This window comes from Scylla paramamosain, unplaced genomic scaffold, assembly GCF_035594125.1.
Source record: "Scylla paramamosain isolate STU-SP2022 unplaced genomic scaffold, ASM3559412v1 Contig10, whole genome shotgun sequence".
NCBI classification, from domain to species: Eukaryota; Metazoa; Arthropoda; class Malacostraca; order Decapoda; family Portunidae; genus Scylla; species Scylla paramamosain.
The window spans coordinates 1,745,789-1,767,959 of record NW_026973675.1 but is presented as its reverse complement, the minus strand read 5'-3'; the positions used below and the strand labels follow the sequence as shown (position 1 = coordinate 1,767,959).

At 31.4% G+C, this 22,171-nt stretch overlaps 2 protein-coding genes across 2 annotated transcripts; both read left to right on the top strand.

Annotated features, from left to right (window-relative positions):
- The first annotated feature begins 11,644 nt into the window (after window positions 1–11,644).
- LOC135096975 (uncharacterized) lies at window positions 11,645–12,496 on the top strand. The gene has a single exon (XM_063998738.1). The coding sequence runs from the start codon at window positions 11,645–11,647 to the stop codon at window positions 12,494–12,496; it is 852 nt and encodes a 283-aa protein (XP_063854808.1).
- Window positions 12,497–13,271: 775 nt separating this feature from the next.
- LOC135096974 (uncharacterized) lies at window positions 13,272–13,823 on the top strand. The gene has a single exon (XM_063998737.1). It carries the CDS (start codon window positions 13,272–13,274, stop codon window positions 13,821–13,823), a length of 552 nt encoding a protein of 183 aa, XP_063854807.1.
- Window positions 13,824–22,171: the final 8,348 nt, after the last annotated feature.

Here is a 22,171-nt window from a genome sequence, read left to right as displayed (position 1 = left end):
AATGTGTGTATTAGAAAAGTTTCTTACATACCAAAATGCTGAAACTCATGAATAACACTTTTAATTAGGAAATAGAACAACCTTACTAAACCCTGTGTTTTGAGTTTTTTTTCACATTCTTAGTTACCAAAACCCCAAATTCCATGCAAAACTAGCTTTATGTGGGGAAAAAAAATGATATTACCAGAAAAGTGTTTTTTGAGTGTTTTTGAGCGTGTTAGGCAATAAAGCACTAAAAAGCAGGGGAATCACATTACATGGGAATAATAACAACTTTTACCAAGAACTTGCCTTTAAGTGTTTTTGAGCTAATTACATACGAAAACGCTAAAACGCATGCAAAACACCTTTTATGGAGAAAGAGAATAAAATTACCAAAAACATATATTTTGAGTGTTTTTGATCATGTTATCTATAAAAACACTTAAATACATGCAAAAAACCTTATATTTAAGAAACGAAAGGACATTACGATAAATGTGTATTATCAGTGTTTTTAAGTTCCTTAAGTACCAAAAAGCTAAAACCCACAAATAACACTCTTTATTTAGAAAAAAAAGTAATAAAATAAAAAAATAGGATTTTTTTTTTTTTTGTTATTCATCTTCATAGGTACCGAGATTATATTATATGTTAAAACATATATATTATATTATATGTTAAAACAAAAATTATCAAAAAAGTAAATTTTAGTTTTTTTTTCGGACTGTTATGTACCCACCCCTAATGTGCATCCAAAGACTCCTATATGAGGAAATTAAACGAGCTTACCAGAAATCTGTTTTTTGAGTGTTTTTCAGCATGTTAGGCACCAAAACGATAAATAATAAGGAACTCACTCTATATGAGAATCCAAAACAAAAATACTGAAAAAGTGTTTTTTCTTTCTTTTACGTAGAAAAACGCTAAAACGGATGCAAACCTACCAATATCAAGAAATAGAAAAATATTACCAAAAATGTATATTTTGAGTGTTTTTGAGCTTGTTTTCTACAAAAAAACGCGAAAATTGATGCAAAGCACTCTATATTAAAAAAAAAACAAAAGGACTTTGCAAGAAAAGTGTATAATGAGTTTTTTTTATAGTTGAAAAGAACCAAAAGGCTAAAAACACAAAAAACTCGTGTATATGGAGAAGGTTCCTAGATACCAAAATGCTGAAACTCATGAATAACACTCTTAATTGAGAAACAGAACAACCTTACTAAATGCGTGTATTTTGAGTGCTTTTCACATTCTTAGTTACCAAAACCCCGAATTGCATGCAAAACCACCTTTATGTGAGAAAAAAATGACATTACCAGAAAAGTGTCTTTTAAGTGTTTTTGAGCGTGATAGGCAATAAAGCACTAAAAAGCAGGGCAATCATATTACATTAGAATAACACCAATTTATACCAAAAACTTGCCTTTAAGTGTTTTTGATGTCCTTATATACCAAACCGCTAAAACCCATACAAAAACAAACTTTATGGAGAAACAGAACAACATTACCAAAAACATGTATTTTGAGTGTTTTTGATATTGTTATCTATAAAAACACTTAATTACATGCAAAGAACATTATGTTTGGGAAACAAAAGGATATTACGAGAAACGTGTATTATGAGTGTTTTTTTAAGTTCCTTAAGTACCAAAAAGCTAAAACCCACCAATAACAGTCTTTATTTAGAAAATAAAAAATAAAAATATAAAAAAAATAGGATTTTTTTTTTGTTATTCATTTTCATAGCTATCGAGATGCCAAAATTCTGGGAAAATTCACGGCAATCATATGATAAAAGAGTATTATCAAAAAAAGTTAATTTCCGGTTTTTTTTTATTGGACTGTTATATACCAAACCTTAAAGTGCATGCAAAGACTCCTATATGAGGAAATTAAACGACCTTACCAGAAATATGTGTTTTGAGTGTTTTTTTTAGCATGTTAGGCACCAAAACGATAAATAATAAAGAACTCACTCTATATGGGAATCCAAAAAAAAGCTACTGAAAACGTGTCTTCTCAGTGTTTTACGTAGAAAAACTCTAAAACGGATGCAAAGCAACCAATATCAAGAAATAGAAAAAACGTTACTAAATATGTATATTTTGAGTGTTTTTGAGCATGTTATCTACAAAAAACGCGAAAATTGATGCAAAGCACTCTATATTGGGAAAGAAAAGGACATTGCAAGAAAAGTGTATAATGAGTGTTTTATAGTTCATAAGAACCGCGAGGCAAAAAAAGCAAAATCTCGTGTATATGGAGAGGTTTCCTAGATACGAAAATGCTAAAACTCATGTATAACACTCCTAATTGAGAAACAGATCAACCTTAATAAATGCGTGTATTTTGATTGCTTTTCACATTCTTATCGAAACCCAAAATTGCATGGGAAAATAGATTTGTGGGAAAAAAAAGACTTTACCAGAAAAGTGTCTTTTGAGTGTTTTTGAGCGTGATTGAAAATAAAGCACTAAAAAGGAGGGCAATCGTATTACGTTGGAGGAAAAAGAATTTTTACCAAGAACTTGCATTTATGTGTTTTTGAGCTCCTTATATACCAAAACACTAAAACGCATGCAAAACACTCTTTATGGTGAAACAGAATAACATTACCAAAAACATGTATTTTGAGTGTTTTTGATCATGTTACCAATAAAAACGCTTAAATAAATGCAAAGAACACTATTTTTGGGAAACGAAAGGAGATTACGAGAAACGAGTATTATGAGTGTTTTTAAGTTCATTAATTACCAAAAAGCTAAAAGCCACAAATAACACTTTATTGAGAAACAATAAATAAATAAAAAATTAAATAAATACAATATTTTTTTTCTTTCTTATTCATCTTCACAGGTACCGAAATGCCAAAATTCGGGCAAATTTTAGGAAATTATGTGAAATAAGAATATTATCAAAAAAGTTAAATTTAGCTTTTTTTGGGGGGGAACTGTTATGTACCAAACCCCTAAAGTGCATGCAAAGCCACCTATATGTGGAAATTAAATGTCTTTTGCCAGAAAACGGTCATATGAGTGTTTTTCAGCATGTTAAGAACCAAAACGATAAACAACATGGAAGTCAATCTATATGGGAATCCAAAACAAAATTACTAAAAACGTGTCTTTTCGGTGTTTTACGTAGAAAAACGCTAAAACAGATGTAAACCAACCATTATGAAGAAATAAAATAACGTTACCGAAAAGGTATATTTTAAGTATTTTTGAAATTGTTACCTACAAAAAACGCGAAAATGGATGGAAAGCACTCTATATTGGGAAGCAAATGGACATTACGAGAAACGTGTATAATGAGTGTTTTATAGTTTCACAAGAATTACAAGGCAAAAAACGCAAAAAACTCGTGTATATTGAGAAGTTTCTTACATTCCAAAATGCTGTAACTCTGGAACAACACTCTTAATTGAGAAACAGAACAATCTTACTAATTGCGATTATTTTGAGTGCTTTTCACATCCTTAGTTACCAAAACCCAAAATTGCATGCGAATCCAGCTTTTTGTGGGAAAAAAATGACATTACCAGAAAAATGTCTTTTGGGTTTTTTTGAGCGTGTTAGGCAATAAAGCACTAAAAAGCAGGGCAATCACATTACATTGGAATAAAACTCACTTTTAACAAGAATTTGCCTTATATACCAAAATACTATATACCAAAACACTTATATACCAAAACACTAAAATGCATGCAAAATACACTTGATGGTGAAACAGAATAACATTACCAAAAACACGTATTTTGAGTGTTTTTGATCATGTTACCAATAAAAACGCTTAAATATATGCAAAAAACCGTATTTTTGGGAAATGAAAGGACATTACGAGAAACGTGTATTATGACTGTTTTTAAGTTCATTAAGTACGAAAAAGCTAAAAGCCATAAATTACACTCTTTATTGACAAAAAAAAAAGTAAATAAATAAAAAAATACGATTTTTTTTTTCATTCTTATTCATCTTCACAGGTAACGAGGTGCCAAAATTCGGGCAAAGTTCAGGAAATTATATGAAATAAGAACATTATCAAAAAAGTTAAATTTAGCTTTTTTTTTCGGACTGTTATGTACCAAACCCCTAAAGTGCATGCAAAACCACCTATATGGGGAAATTAAACGTTTGCCAGAAAACTGTCTTATGAGTATTTTTCAGCATGTTAGGAACCAACATGATAAAACCCAAGGAAGTCAATCTATATGGGAATCCAAAATAAAATTACTGAAAACGTGTCTTTTCGGTGTTTTACGTACAAAACGCTAAAAAGGATGCAAACTAACCAAAATGAAGAAATAGAATAACATTACCAAAAAGGTATATTTTGAGCTTTTTTTTAATTGTTACCTACAAAAAACGTGAAAATGGATGGAAAATACTCTATATTTGGAAGCAAAAGGCATCAAAAAGCATATTAGGCATCAAAACGATAAATAATATGAAAGTCACTCTATATGGATATCCAAAACAAAATTACTGGAAACGTGTCTTTTAAAAGATTTACGTAGAAAAACGCAAAAACGGAGGCAAACTAACCAATATGAAGGAACAGAATAACATTACCAAAAAAGTATATTTTGTGTGTTTTTGAGCTTGTTACATAAAAAGAAACTCGAAAATGGATGCAAAGCACTCTATATAAGGTAAAAAAAAAAAGGACATAATGAGAAACGTGTAAAATGAGTGTTTTATAGTTCACCAGAATCACAAGTCAAAAAACGCAAAAACTCGACTGTATGGAGAAGTTTCTAAGATACTAAAATACTGAAACTCATGAATAACACTCTTAATCAAGAAACAGAACAATCTTACTAAATGCGTGTATTTTGAGTGTTTTTTTACATTCTTAGTTACCAAAACCCCAAATTCCATGCGAAACTAGCTTTATGAGGGAAAAAAATGACATTACCAGAAAAGTGTCTTTGAGTGTTTTTGAGCGTGTTAGGCAATAAGGCACTAAAAATCAGGGCAATCACATTACATGGGAATAAAACCAACTTTTACGAAGAACTTGCCTTTTAGTGTTTTTGACACGCATTTAGTAAGGTTGCTCTATTTCTCAATTAAGAGTGTTATTCATGAGTTTCAGCATTTACACGAGTTTTTGCGTTTTTTGCCTTGTGGATTTTTTGAACTATAAAACATTCAGTATACATTTTTCTCGCAATGTTTTCTACGTAAAACACTGAGAAGACACGTTTTCAGTAATTTTCTTTTGGATTCCTACATAGGGTGAGTTCCTTATTATTTATCGTTTTGGTGCCAAACATGCTGAAAAACACTCAAAAGACAGATTTCTGGTAACGTCTTTAATTTCCTCATATGGGAGGCTTTGCATGTCTTTTCAGTGTTTTTGAGCGTGTTACGCAATACGAGTAAAGCACTAAAAGCCAGGGCAATCACATTACATGGGAATAAAACCAAATTTTACCAAGAACTGGCCTTTAAATGTTTTTGAGCTCCTTACATACCAAAACGCTAAAACGCATGCAAAATACATTTTATGGAGAAACAGAATAACATTACCAAATACATGTATTTTGAGTGTTTTTGATCATGTTATCTAAAAAAACGCTTAAATACATGCAAAGAACCTTATGTTTGGGAAACGAAAGAACATTACGAGAAACGTGTATCATGAGTGATTTTTAAGTTTCTTCGGTACCAAAAAAGCTAAGGGCAACAAATAACACTCTTTAGAAAAAAATAAATAAATAAATAAAAAAAAATGGAAATTTTTTGTTTTGTTTTTCATCTTTATAGGTACCGAATTGCCAATATTCTGCCAAAATTCAGGGAATTTATGTGAAAAAAAGAACATTATCATGAAAGTTAATTATAGCTTTTTTTTTCTGATTGTTATGTACCAAAACTTAAAGTGCATGCAAAGCCACCTATATAGGTTAAACGACTTTACCAGAAACCTGTCTTTTCATTGTTTTTTAGCATGTTACGCACCAATACGATAAATAATATGAAAATCAGTCAATATGTGAATCCAAAACAAAATTACTGAAAACGTGTCTTTTCAGTGTTTTACGTAGAAAAACGCGAAAGCGGATACAAACCATCCTATATGAAGAAATAGAATAACATTACCAAAAAGATATATTTTGAGTGTTTTTGAACTTGTTACCTACAAAAAATGCAAAAATGGATGTAAAGCACTCTATATTAGGAAACAAAACGACATTACGAGAAACGTGTTTTATAGTTTTAAAAGAACCACAAGGCAATAAATGTAAAAACTCGTGTATATAGAGAAATTTTTACATACCAAAATGATGAAATGCATGAATAACACTTTTAATCGATAAACAGAACTACCTTACCAAATTGTGTATTTTAAGTGTTTTTCACATTCTTAGTTACAAAAATGCCAAATTACATGCGAAACTAGCTTTATTTGGGAAAAAAATGACATTACCAGAAAAGTGTCTTTTGAGTGTTTTTGAGCGTGATATGCAACAAAGCACTAAAAAGCAGAACGATCACATTACATGAGAATAAAACCAATTTGTACGAAGAATTTGCCTTTAAGTGTTTTTTAACCCCTTATATACCAAACCGCTAAAACGCATGAAAAACAAACTTTATGGAGAAACAGAATAACATTACCAAAAACATGTATTGTGAGTGTTTTTGATCATGTTATCTATAAAAACGCTTAAGTACATGCAAAGAATATTATGTTTGGGAAACAAAAGGACATTACGAGAAACGTGTATTATGAGTGTTTTTATGAGTTTCTTAAGTACCAAAAAGCTAAAACTCACAAATAACACTGTTTATTTAGAAAATAAAAAATAAAAAAATAAAATAAATTTTTTTTTGTTATTCATCTTCATAGGTACCGAGATGCTAAAATTCTGGAAAAATTAAGGGCAATTATATGATAAAAGAATATTATCAAAAAAGTTAATTTCAGCTTTTTTTTTTCGGACTGTTATGTACCAAACCCTAAAGTGCATGCAAAGCCTCCAATATGAGGAAATTAAACGACCTTACCAGAAATCTTGGTTTTGTGTGTTTTTTTAGCATGTTAGGCACCAAAACGATAAATAATAAGGATCTCACTCTATATGGGAATCCAAAACAAAGTTACTAAAAACGTGTCTTCTCAGTGTTTTACGTAGAAAAACGTTAAAACGGATGCAAACTAACCAATATCAAGAAATAGAAAAACGTTACCAAAAATGTATATTTTGAGTGTTTTTGAGCTTTTTACCTACAAAAACGCGAAAATTGATGCAAAGTACTCTATATTGGGAAACAAAAGGACATTACAAGAAAAGTGTATAATGAGAATTTTATAGTTCAAAAGAACCACAAAGCAAACAACGCAAAAACTCGTGTATATGGAGAGATTTCCTAGACACCAAAATGCTTAAACTCATGAATAACACTCTTAATTGAGAAACAGAACAACCTTAATAAATGCGTGTATTTTGAGTGCTTTTCACACTCTTAGTTACCAAAAACCCCAAATTACATGCGAAAATAGCTTTGTGGGGAAAAAAATGACTTTACCAGAAAAGTATCTTTTGAATGTTTTTCAACGTGATAGGTAATAAAGTACTCAAAAGCAGGACAATCACATTATATTGGAATAAAACCATTTTTTACCAAGAACTTGCCTTTAAGTGTTTTTGAGCTCCTTTTATACAAAACTGCTAAAATGCTTGCAAAACACACTTTATGGAGAAACAGAATAACATTACCAAAACCTAGTATTTTGAGTGTTTTTGATCACATCTATAAAAACGCTTAAATACGTGCAAAGAACCTTATGTTTGGGAAACGAAAGGACATTACGAGAAACGTGTATTATGAGTGTTTTTAATAACCTTAAGTACCAAAAAGGTAAATCCCACAAATATGATAAAATTTATTGAGAAAAAAATAAATAAAGAAATAAAAAATAAAAAAAAATATGATTTTTAAAATTTTTTTTTTTATTTACCTTCATAGGTACCAAAATGCCAAAATTCTGGGAAAATTCAGGGCAATTATATGATAAAAGAATATTACCAAAAAAGTTAATTTTAGCTTTTTTATATACCAAACCCTAAAGTGCATGCAAAGCCTCCTATATAAGGAAATTAAACCACCTGATCAGAAATCTCTCTTTTGAGTGTTGTTCAGCATGTTAGGCACCAAAACAAAAAATAATAAAGAACTCACTCTATATGGGAATTCAAAACAAAATTACTGAAAACGTGTCTTCTCAGTGTTTTACGTAGAAAAACGTTAACACGGATGCAAACAAACCAATATAAAGAAATAGAAAAACATTACCAAAAAGGTATATTTTGAGTGTTTTTGAGCTTTTTACCTATAAAATACACGAAAATTGATGCAAAGCACTCTATAATGGGAAAGAAAAGGACATTGCATGAAAAGTGTATAATGAGTGTTTTATAGTTCAAAAGAACCATAAGGCAAAAAATGCAAAACCTAGTGTATATGAAGAAGTTTCATAGATACCAAAATGCTGAAACTCATGAACAACACTCTTAATTGAGAAACAGAACAATCTTATTAAATGTGCGTATTTTAAGTATTTTTACATTCTTAGTTTTCAAAACCCCAAATTGCATGCGAAACCAGCTTTATGTGGGAAATAAATGACATTACCAGAAAAATGCCTTTCAGTGTTTTTGAGCGTGTTAGGCAAAGAAACACTGAAAAGCAGGGCAATCACATTACATTGGAATAAAACAAATTTTTAATAAGAACTTGCCTTTAAGTGTTTTTGAGCTCCTTATATACCAAAACACTAAAACGTATGCAAAATACACTTTATGGTGAAACAGAATAACATTACCAAAAACATGTATTTTGAGTGTTTTTTATCATATTTCCAATAAAAACGCTTAAATGACATTACCAGAAAAATGTCTTTTAAGTGTTTTTGAGCGTGATATGCAACAAAGCACTAAAAAGCAGAAAAATCACATACCTTGGGTATAAAACCAACTTTTACGAAGAACTTGCCTTTAAGTTTTTTTTTAACTCCTTACATACCAAAAACACTCAAAATATACCTTTTTGGTAATGTTTTTCTATTTCTTTATATTGGTTTGTTTGCATCCGTGTTAGCGTGTTTCTACGTAAAACACTGAGAAGACACGTTTTCAGTAATTTTGTTTTGAATTCCCATATAGAGTGAGTTCCTTATTATTTATTGTTTTGGTGCCTAACATGCTGAACACCACTCAAAAGAGAAATTTCTGATCAGGTGGTTTAATTTCCTTATATAGTAGGGTTTGCATGCGCTTTAGGGTTTGGTATATAAAAAAGCTAAAATTAACTTTTTCGGTAATATTCTTTTATCATATAATTGCCCTGAATTTTCCCAGAATTTTGGCATTTTGGTACCTATGAAGATAAATAAAAAAAAACTTAAAAATCCTATTTTTTTTTATTCATTTATTTATTTATTTATTCTCAATAAAGAGTGTTATTTGTGGGATTTACTTTTTTGGTACTTAAGGTTATTAAAAACACTCATAATACACGTTTCTCGTAATGTCCTTTCGTTTCCCAAATATAAGATTCTTTGCATGTAATTAAGCGTTTTTATAGATGTGATCAAAAACACTCAAAATACAAGGTTTTGGTAATGTTTGCATTACCAAGGTTTTGGTTTGTTTGTGCAAGGTTTTGGTTAGTTTGCATCCGTTTTAACGTTTTTGTACGTAAAACACTGAGAAGACACGTTTTTAGTAAATTTGTTTAGGATTCCCATATAGAGTGAGATCCTTATTATTTATCCTTTTGGTGCCTAACATGCTAAAAAACACAGAAAACAAAGATTTCTGGTAAGTTCGTTTAATTTCCTCATATTGGAGGCTTTGCATGCACTTTAGGGTTTGGTACATAACAGTCCGAAAAAAAAAAGCTTAAATTAATTTTTTGATAATATTCTTTTATCATATAATTGCCCTGAATTTTTCCAGAATTTTGGCATCTCGGTACCTATGAAGATGAATAACTAGAAAAAAAAAAAATCCTATTTATTTTATTTTTTTTATTTTTTATTTTCTAAATAAAGAGTGTTATTTGTGAGTTTTAGCTTTTTTTTACTTAAGAAACTTATAAAACACTCATAATACACGTTTCTCGTAATGTCCTTTTGTTTCCCAAACATAATATTCTTTGCATGTACTTAAGCGTTTTTATAGATAACATGATCAAAAACACTCAAAATACATGTTTTTGGTAATGTTATTCTGTTTCTCCATAAAGTTTGTTTTTCATGCGTTTTAGCGGTTTGATATATAAGGGGTTAAAAAACACTTAAAGGCAAATTCTTCGTACAAATTGGTTTTATTCTCATGTAATGTGATCGTTCTGCTTTTTAGTGCTTTGTTGCATATCACGCTCAAAAACACTCAAAAGACACTTTTCTGGTAATGTCATTTTTTTTTTCCAAATGAAGCTAGTTTCGCATGTAATTTGGCATTTTTGTATCTAAGAATGTGAAAAACATTTAAAATACACAATTTGGTAAGGTAGTTCTGTTTATCGATTAAAAGTGTTATTCATGCATTTCATCATTTTGGTATGTAAAAATTTCTCTATATACACGAGTTTTTACGTTTATTGCCTTGTGGTTCTTTTAAAACTATAAAACACTCATTATACACGTTTCTCGTAATGTCGTTTTGTTTCCTAATATAGAGTGCTTTATATCCATTTTTGCATTTTTTGTAGGTAACAAGTTCAAAAACACTCAAAATATATCTTTTTGGTAATGTTATTCTATTTCTTCATATAGGATGGTTTGTATCCGCTTTCGCGTTTTTCTACGTAAAACACTGAAAAGACACGTTTTCAGTAATTTTGTTTTGGATTCACATATTGACTGATTTTCATATTATTTATCGTATTGGTGCCTAACATGCTGAAAAACATTGAAAAGACAGGTTTCTGGTAAAGTCGTTTAACCTATATAGGTGGCTTTGCATGCACTTTAAGTTTTGGTACATAACAATTAGAAAAAAAAAGCTATAATTAACTTTCATGATAATGTTCTTTTTTTCACATAAATTCCCTGAATTTTGGCAGAATATTGGCAATTCGGTACCTATAAAGATGAAAAAACAAAACAAAAAATGTCCATTTTTTTTTTATTTATTTATTTATTTTTTCTAAAGAGTGTTATTTGTTGGCCTTAGCTTTTTTGGTACCGAAGAAACTTAAATATCACTCATGATACACGTTTCTCGTAATGTTCTTTCGTTTCCCAAACATAAGGTTCTTTGCATGTATTTAAGCGTTTTTATAGATAACATGATCAAAAACACTCAAAATACATACAATATTTGGTAATGTTATTCTGTTTCTCCATAAAATGTATTTTGCATGCGTTTTAGCGTTTTGGTATGTAAGGAGCTCAAAAATATTTAAAGGCCAGTTCTTGGTAAAATTTGGTTTTATTCCCATGTAATGTGATTGCCCTGGCTTTTAGTGCTTTATTGCGTAACACGCTCAAAAACACTGAAAAGACATGCAAAGCCTCCCATATGAGGAAATCAAAGACGTTACCAGAAATCTGTCTTTTGAGTGTTTTTCAGCATGTTAGGCATGTTAGGCACAAGGTCATACTTGGTGACCACGTGACGGCACAACACCGTCTGGTTGTCATGGACCTCTCCATAACTGTTACACGCAGACAGAAAGGGAAAGTAACGACGGAGAGAAGGATTAAGTGGTTCAAACTGAAAGACCAAGATCTTAAACATACCTTTAAAGATAGATTGCTAAGTGATCTGGACATTGAAATAGAAGAGGTAAACGGATGGTGGAATAGAGTGAGTGAAACCATCTTGAGAGTTGGAAAAGAAGTGCTCGGTGAAAGTATTGGCAAGATATGGGAAAATAAAGAGACATGGTGGTTTAATGAAGAGGTGCAGCAGAAAATACAAGCAAAGAAGATGGCAAAGGAAAGATGGGAAACAACAAGGCTAGATATAGATAAGGAGTATTACAAAATGTGCAGTAAGGAAGCGAAAAGAACTGTAGCAATTACTAAGTCGGATGGGTATGACAACCTTTATGAAGAGTTGGATACCGAGGAAGGACAACGGAGAGTATTTAAGTTGGCCAAGATGAGAAACAAGAGCACAAAGGACATTACGCATGTTAGACAGGTCAAGGATGAAGTGGGGATTGTGATACAAAAGGAAAGTGATATTCTAATAAGGTGGAAAGAATATTTTGAGAAGTTGCTAAATGTAGAAAATGAGAGATTCATTAGAGATGATGGAGAACCGAATGAACAATTAGTAGGGGAAGTGACAAGACAAGAGGCTGAAGGAGCACTGAAGAAAATGAAAAAATGGCAAAGCAACAGGGCCCGACGGAATACCAGTAGAAGTGTGGAAAGTCTTGGAAGGAGAAGGAGTGGACATGTTGCACCAACTGATCAGAAAAATAACGGAGAAGGAAGTTATACCAGAAAAGTGGAGAAAAAGTACCCTGATACCTATATTTAAGGAGAAGGGAGACATCCAGAGCTGTGAGAACTATCGAGGGATAAAGCTAATGTGTTATTATATTTTTGTTTTAACATATAATAGTCCTGAATTTTCCTAGAATTTTGGCATCTCGGTACCTATGAAGATGAATAACAAAAAGTTGTTGGACAGTAGACTGAGACAAGTGGTGCGTATCGGACGGCAACAGATAGGATTTATGAAGGGATTTGGGACAGTCGACGGAATTTTCGCACTTCGACAGAATATGGAAAAACATCGGGAAAAGCAGAAAGTACTACATATGGTTTTCATTGACTTAGAGAAAGCGTATGATAGGATCCCACGGCAAGAAGTATGGAGAGGCCCGAGAAAAAGAGGAGTGCCAGAAAAGTATGTCAGAATTGTCCAAGAATGCTACAGGAATGTTACAACTAGAGTTCGGAGTACAGTTGGCACAACGGATAGCTTTCAGGTGAAAGTCAGCTTACACCAAGGATCGGCACTAAGCCCACTATTATTCAACATAGTGTTCGATGTTATAACGGAAAATGACAGAGAGGAACCACCCTGGTGTGTATTATATGCTGATGACATTGTCTTAGTGACCGAAAGGAGAGGACAGCTGGAAAGAAAATTAGAAGAATGGAGAGTTGCTTTGGAAAGCAGAGGAATGAGGATTAGTAGGTCCTAAACTGAATATTTTACGACGGATACAAGGGGCGATCAACAGGCCACAATTAGACTGAATGGTGAAAAGTTGAAGAGAGTGAAAACATTTAAGTACTTGGGATCGATGGTAGACGAGACAGGGGAAATGGAAAAAGAAGTGAACTTCCGGATTCAGTGTGGCTGGAACAATTGGCGGCAAGTTTCGGGTGTGATATGCGATAGAAGGGTACCAGTAAGAGTGAAGGGCAAAGTCCACAAAGCAGTCGTTAGACCTGCTTTGATGTATGGGCTAGAAGCAGCACCTTTGAAGAAGATTGAAGAGAGGAAGATGGATGTAGCGGAGATGAAGATGTTGAGATGGATGGTGGGAGTCAACAGAACAGACCGAATTAGGAATAGGTACATAAGAGGAACGGTGAAAGTACTTGAAGTCTCCAAGAAGATCCAGGAGTCAAGGTTGAGGTGGTATGGACATTTGAGAAGAAGAGTTGGCGAAGACCACGTAGGAAGGGAGATCATGGAAATGGAGGTGGAGGGAGTTAGAAGAAGAGGACGGCCCAAAAGAAGATGGATTGACTGCATAAACGGAGATCTTGGGGAGAAGAATATAAATCCAGAGATGGCAAACAATAGAAATACGTGGAGAAGGCTCATTCACAACGGCGACCCCGAATAGGGAAAAGCTGGGAAGAAGAAGAAGGCACCAAAACGATAAATAATAAGGAACTCACTCTATGTGGGAATCCAAAAGAAAATTACTGAAAAAGTGTCTTCTCAGTGTTTTACGTAGAAAACATTGCGAGAAAAATGTATAATGAATGTTTTATAGTTAAAAAAATCCACAAGGCAAAAAACGCAAAAACTCGTGTAAATGCTGAAACTCATGAATAACACTCTTAATTGAGAAATAGAGCAAAACGTGTCAAAAACACTAAAAGGCAAGTTCTTCGTAAAAGTTGGTTTTATTCCCATGTAATGTGAATGCCCTGCTTTTTAGTGCTTTATTGCCTAACACGCTCAAAAACAATCCAAGACACTTTTCTGGTAATGTCATTTTCTTCCCTCATAAAGCTAGTTTCGCATGGAATTTGGGGTTTTGGTAACTAAGAATGTAAAAAAACACTCAAAATACACTCATTTAGTAAGGTTGTTCTGTTTCTTGATTAAGAGTGTTATTCATGGATTTCAGTATTTTAGTATCTTAGAAACTTCTCCATACAGTCGAGTTTTTGCGTTTTTTTGACTTGTGATTCTGGTGAACTATAAAACACTCATTTTACACGTTTCTCATTGTCATTTTTTTTCCTTATATAGAGTGCTTTGCATCCATTTTCGAGTTTCTTTTTATGTAACAAGCTCAAAAACACACAAAATATACTTTTTTGGTAATGTTATTCTATTCATTCATATTGGTTGGTTTGCCTCCGTTTTTGCGTTTTTCTACGTAAATCTTTTAAAAGACACGTTTCCAGTAATTTTGTTTTGGATATCCATATAGAGTGACTTTCATATTATTTATCGTTTTGATGCCTAATATGCTTTTTGATGCCTTTTGCTTCCCAATATAGAGTGCTTTCCATCCATTTTCGCGTTTTTTGTAGGTAACAATTTCAAAAAAACTCAAAATATACCTTTTTGGTAATGTTATTCTATTTCTTCATTTTGGTTAATTTGCATCCGTTTTAGCGTTTTGTACGTAAAACACCGAAAAGACACGTTTTCAGTAATTTTGTTTTGGATTCCCATATAGATTGACTTCCTTGGGTTTTATCATGTTGGTTCCTAACATGCTGAAAAACACTCATAAGACAGTTTTCTGGCAAACGTTTAATTTCCCCATATAGGTGGCTTTGCATGCACTTTAGGGGTTTCGTACATAACAGTCCGAAAAAAAAAGCTAAATTTAACTTTTTTGATAATGTTCTTATTTCATATAATTTCCTGAACTTTGCCCGAATTTTGGCACCTCGTTACCTGTGAATATGAATAAGAATGAAAAAAAATGTTTTTTTTTTTTATTTATATACTTCTTTTTTGTCAATAAAGAGTGTAATTTATGGCTTTTAGCTTTTTCGTACTTGATGAACTTAAAAACAGTCATAATACACGTTTCTCGTAATGTCCTTTCATTTCCCAAAAATACGGTTTTTTGCATGTATTTAAGCGTTTTTATTGGTAACATGATCAAAAACACTCAAAATACATGTTTTTCGTGATGTTATTCTGTTTCACCATCAAGTGTATTTTGCATGCATTTTAGTGTTTTGGTATATAAGGAGCTCAAAATACACTTAAAGGCAAGTTCTTGTTAAAAATTGGTTTTATTCCAATGTAATGTGATTGCCCTGCTTTTTAGGGCTTTATTGCCTAACACGCTCAAAAACACTCAAAAGACATTTTTCTGGTAATGTCATTTTTTTCCCACAAAAAGCTGGATTCGCATGCAATTTGGGGTTTTGGTAACTAAGGATGTGAAAAGCACTCAAAATACACGCAATTAGTAAGATTGTTCTGTTTCTCAATTAAGAGTGTTGTTCCAGAGTTACAGCATTTTGGAATGTAAGAAACTTCTCAATATACACGAGTTTTTGCGTTTTTTGCCTTGTAGTTCTTGTGAAACTATAAAACACTCATTATACACGTTTCTCGTAATGTCCTTTTGCTTCCCAATATAGAGTGCTTTCCATCCATTTTCGCGTTTTTTGTAGGTAACAATTTCATAAATACTTGAAATATACCTTTTTGGTAATATTATTTTATTTCTTCATATTGGTTGGTTTACATCCGTTTTAGCGTTTTTCTACGTAAAACACCGAAAAGACACATTTTTAGTAATTTTGTTTTGGATTCCCATATAGATTGACTTCCATGTTATTTATCGTGTTCGTTCTTAACATGCTGAAAAACACCCATATGACCGTTTTCTGGCAAAGACATTTAATTTCCATATATAGGTGGCTTTGCATGCACTTTAGTGGTTTGGTACATAACAGTTCGAAAAAAAAAAAAAATGCTAAATTTAACTTTTTTGATAATATTCTTATTTCACATAATTTCCTAAAATTTGCCCGAATTTTGGCATTTCGGTACCTGTGAAGATGAATAAGAAAGAAAAAAAAATATTGTATTTATTTAATTTTTTATTTATTTATTGTTTTTCAATAAAGAGTGGTATTTGTGGCTTTTAGCTTTTTGGTAATTAATGAACTTAAAAACACTCATAATACTCGTTTCTCGTAATCTCCTTTCGTTTCCCAAAAATAGTGTTCTTTGCATTTATTTAAGCGTTTTTATTGGTAACATGATCAAAAACACTCAAAATACATGTTTATGGTAATGTTATTCTGTTTCACCATAAAGAGTGTTTTGCATGCGTTTTAGTGTTTTGGTATATAAGGAGCTTAAAAACACATAAATGCAAGTTCTTGGTAAAAATTCGTTTTTCTCCAACGTAATGTGATTGCCCTCCTTTTTAGTGCTTTACTTTCTATCACGCTGAAAAACACTCAAAAGACACTTTTCTGGTAGTCTTTTTTTTCCCACAAATCTATTTTCCCATGCAATTTTGGGTTTTGATAAGAATGTGAAAAGCAATCAAAATACACGCATTTATTAGGGCTGTTCTGTTTCTCAATTAGGAGTGTTATACATGAGTTTTAGCATTTTTGTATCTAGGAAACCTCTCCATATACACACGATTTTGCGTTTTTTGCCTCGCGGTTCTTATGAACTATAAAACACTCATTATACACTTTTCTTGCAATGTCCTTTTCTTTCACAATATAGAGTGCTTTGCATCAATTTTCGCATCAATTTTTCTATTTCTTGATATTGGTTGCTTTGCATCCGTTTTAGAGTTTTTCTACGTAAAACACTGAGAAGACACGTTTTCAGTAGCTTTTTTTTGGAATCCCATATAGAGTGAGTTCTTTATTATTTATCGTTTTGGTGCCTAATATGCTAAAAAAAAAACACTCAAAACACATATTTCTTGTAAGGTCGTTTAATTTCCTCATATAGGAGTCTTTGCATGCACTTTAAGGTTTGGTACATAACAGTCCAATAAAAAAAAACCGGAAATTAACTTTCTTGATAATACTCTTTTATGATATGATTGCCCTGAATTTTCCCAGAATTTTGGCATCTCGGTACCAATGAATATGAATAAGAAAAAAAGAAACCTATTTTTTTAATATTTCTATTTTTTATGGGTTTTAGCTTTTTGGTACTTAAGGAACTTAAAAAAACACTCATAATACACGTTTCTCGTAATGTCCTTTTGTTTCCCAGACATAATGTTCTTTGCATGTAATTAAGCGTTTTCATATATAACAATATCAAAAACACTCAATATACATGTTTTTGGTAATGTTGTTCTGTTTCTCCATAAAGTTTGTTTTTGTATGGGTTATAGCGGTTTGGTATATAAGGACATCAAAAACACTTAAAGGCAAGTTTTTGGTATAAATTGGTGTTATTCCAGTGTAATATGATTGCCCTGCTTTTTAGTGCTTTATTGCCTATCACGCTCAAAAACACTTAAAAGACACTTTTCTGGTAATGTCATTTTTTTCTCACATAAAGGTGGTTTTGCATGCAATTTGGAGTTTTAGTAACTAAGAATGTGAAAAGCACTCAAAATACACGCATTTAGTAAGGTTGTTCTGTTTCTCAATTAAGAGTGTTATTCATGAGTTTCAGCATTTTGGTATCTAGGAACCTTCTCCATATACACGAGTTTTTTGTGTTTTTAGCCTTTTGGTTCTTTTGAACTATAAAAGACTCATTATACACTTTTCTTGCAAAGTCCTTTTGTTTTTTAATATAGAGTGCTTTGCATCAATTTACGCGTTTTTTGTAGGTAACAAGCTCAAAAACACACAAATTATAACTTTTTTGGTAATGTTTTTCTATTTCTTGATATTGGTAGGTTTGCATCTGTTTTAGCGTTTTTTTACGTAAAAGAAAGAAAAAACTCTTTTTCAGTATATTTGTTTTGGATTCTCATATAGAGTGAGTTCCTTATTATTTATCGTTTTGGTGCCTAACATGCTGAAAAACACTCACAAAACAGATTTCTGGTAAGCTCGTTTAATTTCCTCATATAGGAGTCTTTGGATGCGCTTTAGGCTTTGGTACATAACAGTCCGAAAAAAAAGCTAAAATTTACTTTTTTGATAATTTTTGTTTTAACATATAATAGTCCTGAATTTTCCTAGAATTTTGGCATCTCGGTACCTATGAAGATGAATAACAAAAAGAAATTTTATTTTATTTTATTATTTTATTATTTATCATTTTTATTTTTTTTTATTTTATTTTATTACTTTTTTTCTATCTTTTTTCTATTTTTTTTATTTTTCTTTTTTCTTTATTTGTGGGTTTTAGCTTTTTGATACTTAAGGAACTTAAAAACACTTATAATACACATTTCTCGTAATGTCCTTTCGTTTCTTAAACAAGGTTTTTTGCATATATTTAAGCGTTTTTATAGATAACATGATCAAAAAGACTCAAAATATATGTTTTTGGTAAATTTATTCTCTTTCTCCATAAAAGGTGTTTTGCATGCGTTTTAGCGTTTTCGTATGTAATTAGCTCAAAAACACTTAAAGGCAAGTTCTTGGTAAAAGTTGTTATTATTCCCATGTAATGTGATTGCCTTGCTTTTTAGTGCTTTATTGCCTAACACGCTCAAAAACACTCAAAAAACACTTTTCTGGTAATATCATTTTTTTTTTCCCACATAAAGCTAGTTTTGCATGGAATTTGGGGTTTTGGTAACTAAGAATGTGAAAAAATTAAAAACACAGGGTTTAGTAAGGTTGTTCTATTTCCTAATTAAAAGTGTTATTCATGAGTTTCAGCATTTTGGTATGTAAGAAACTTTTCTAATACACACATTTGGTAAGGTATTTCTGTTTCAAAATTAAAAGTGTTATTGATGAGTTTCAGCTTTTTGGTATGTAAGAAACTTCTTTATGTACACGAGTTTTTTAGTATTTTACCTTGTGGTTCTTGTCAAACTATAAAACAATCATACACGTTTCTCGTAATGTCCTCTTCTTTGCCAATATAAAGTGCTTTCCATCCATTTTTTGCATTTTTTGTAGGTAACAAGCTCAAAAACACAACAAAATATATCTTTTTGGTAATGTTATTATATTTCTTCATATTGGTTGGTTTGCATCCGTTTTAGCGTTTTTCTACGTAAATCACTGAAAAGACACGTTTTAAGTAGTATTGTTCAGATTGCTGAAAAACACTCAAAAGACAGGTTTCTGGTAAAGTCGTGTAATTTCCCCATATAGGTGGATTTGCATGCACTTCAGAGTTTGTACATAACTCCGGAAAAAAGCTAAAATTATTTTTTTATAATGATTTTTTTTTACAAAATTTCCATGAATTATGGCAGAATTTTGGCATCTCGGTACCTATGAAGATGAATAACATTTTTTTTTCTCAATAAAAAGTTATTTGTGGGTTTTAGCTTTTTGGTACTTAAGGAACTTAAAAAACACTCATAATACACGATTTTGTAATATCCTTTCATTTTCCAAACATAGGGTTTTTTGCATTTATTTAGGCATTTTTATAGGTAACATGATCAAAAACACTCACAATACATGTTTCTGTTAATGTTATTCTGTTTCTCCATAAAGGGTGTTTTGCAAGCGTTTTAGCGTTTTGGTATGTAAGAAGCTCAAAAACACGTAAAGGCAGATTCTTGGTAAAAGTTGGTTTTATTCCCATGTAATGTGATTGCCCTCCTTTTTAGGGCTTTAGTGCCTATCACGCTCAAAAACACTCAAAAGACACTTTTTTGGTAATGTCATTTTTTTCACACATAAAGCTAGTTTTGCATGCAATTTTTGGTTTTGGTAACTAAGAATGTGAAAAGCACTCAAAATACATGTATTTGGTAAGGTTGTTCTGTATTCTTAATTAAGAGTGTTATTTCTGAGTTTGAGCATTTTGGTATCTAAGAAACTTCTCCATATACACCGAGTTTTGCGATTTTTGCCTTGTGGCTGTTGTGAAACTATAAAACACTCATTATACACGTTTCTCGTAATATCCTTTTGTATCCCAATATAGAGTGCTATCCATTCATTTTCCCGTTTTTTGAAGGTAAGAAGCTCAAAAACACTCAAAACATACCTTTTTGGTAATGTTATTCTATTTCTCCATATTCGTTGGTTTGCATCTGATTTAGCGTTTATCTAAGTAAAACACTGAAAAGATACTTTTTCAGTAATTTTGTGATGCATTCCCACATTTAGTGACTTCCATATTATTTATCGTTTTGGTGCCTAACATGCTGGAAAAAAAAAACACAAAAGACAGGTTTCTGGTAAGGTCGTTTAATTTCCCCATATAGGTGGTTTTGCATGCACTTTAGGGTTTGGTACATAACAGTCCGAAAAAAAAGCTAAAATTAACTCTTTTTCATAATGTTCTTTTTTCACACAATTTCCCTGAATTTTTGACAGAATTTTAGCATCTCAGTACCTATGAAGATGAATAAAAAAAAAATCCTATTTTTCCATTTATTTATTTATTTTTTTTTCTCTATAAAGAGTGTTATTTGTGGGTTTTAGCTTTTTGGTACTTAAAGAACTTAAAAACACTCATAATACACGTTTCTCGAAATGTCCTTTCGTTTCCCAAACATAAGATTCTTTGCATGTATTTAAGCGTTTTTATAAAAACGCTTAACATGATCAAAAACACTCAAAATACATGTTTTTGGTAATGTTATTCCGTTTCTAAATAAAGAGTGTTTTACATGCGTTTTAGCGTTTTGGTATATAAGGATCTCAAAAACACTTAGAAAAAACACTTGTTAAAAGTTGATTTTATTCCCATGTAATGTGATTGCCCTGCTTTTTAGTGCTTTATTGCCTATCATGCTAAAAAAAAAAAAAAAAAACACTTAAAAGACACTTTTCTGTCAATGTCATTTTTTTTCCACATAAAGCTACTTTCACATAAAATTTGGGGTTTTGGTAACTAAGAATGTGAAAAACGCTCAAAATACACGCATTTGGTAAGGCTGTTCTGTTTCTCAATTGATAGTGTTATTCAGGAGTTTCACCATTTTGGTATCTAAGAAACTTCTCCATACATACGAGTTTTTGCGTTTTTTGTCTTGTGATTCTTGAGAATCTATAAAACACTCATTATACACGTTTCTCGTAATGTCCTTTTGTTAACCAATAGAGAGAGCTTTCCAACCATTTTTGCGTTTTTTTTTTTGTAAGTAAAAAGCTAAAAAAGACACTCAAAATATACCTTTTTGGTAATCTTATTCTATTTCTTTATATTGGTTGGCTTGCATCCGTTTTAGCGTTTTTTTACGTAAAACACGAAAAAGACACGTTTAAAGTAATTTTGTTTTGGATTACCACATAGAATGACTTCAATATTATTTATTGTTTTGGTGACTAACATGCTCAAAAACACTAGAAACACAGGTTTCTCGTAAAGTCGTCTGATTTCTCCATATAATTGGGTTTGCATGCACTTCATGGTTTGGTACATAACAGTCCGAAAAAAAAGCTAAAATTAACATTTTTGATAATGTTCTTTTTACACATAATTTCCCTGAATTTTGCCAGAATTTTGGCATCTCAGTACCTATGAAGAAGAATAAAAAAAAAAAAAATCCTCTTTTTTTATTATTTCTTTATTTTTTTCTTTATAAAGAGGTTTTAGCTTTTTGGTACTTATGGAACTTAAAAACACGCATAATACACGTTTTTCGTAATGTCCTTTCGTTTCCCAGACATGGGGTTCTTAGCATGTATTTAAGTGTTTTTAGAGGTAACATGATCAAAAACACTCAAAATATATGTTTTTGGTAATGTTAATCTGGTTCTCCATAAAGGGTGTTTTGCATGTGTTTTAGCGTTTTGGTATATAAGGAGTTAAAAAACACTTAAAGGCAAGTTCTTGGTAAAAGTTGGTTTTATTCCGTTGTAATGTGATTGCCCTCCTTTTTAGTGCTTTATTGCCTCTCTC

Coding starts and splice junctions, on each gene's coding strand:
- LOC135096975 (XM_063998738.1), top strand. CDS start 11,645: ATGGACCTCTCCATAACTGTTACACGCAGACAGAAAGGGAAAGTAACG.
- LOC135096974 (XM_063998737.1), top strand. CDS start 13,272: ATGGTAGACGAGACAGGGGAAATGGAAAAAGAAGTGAACTTCCGGATT.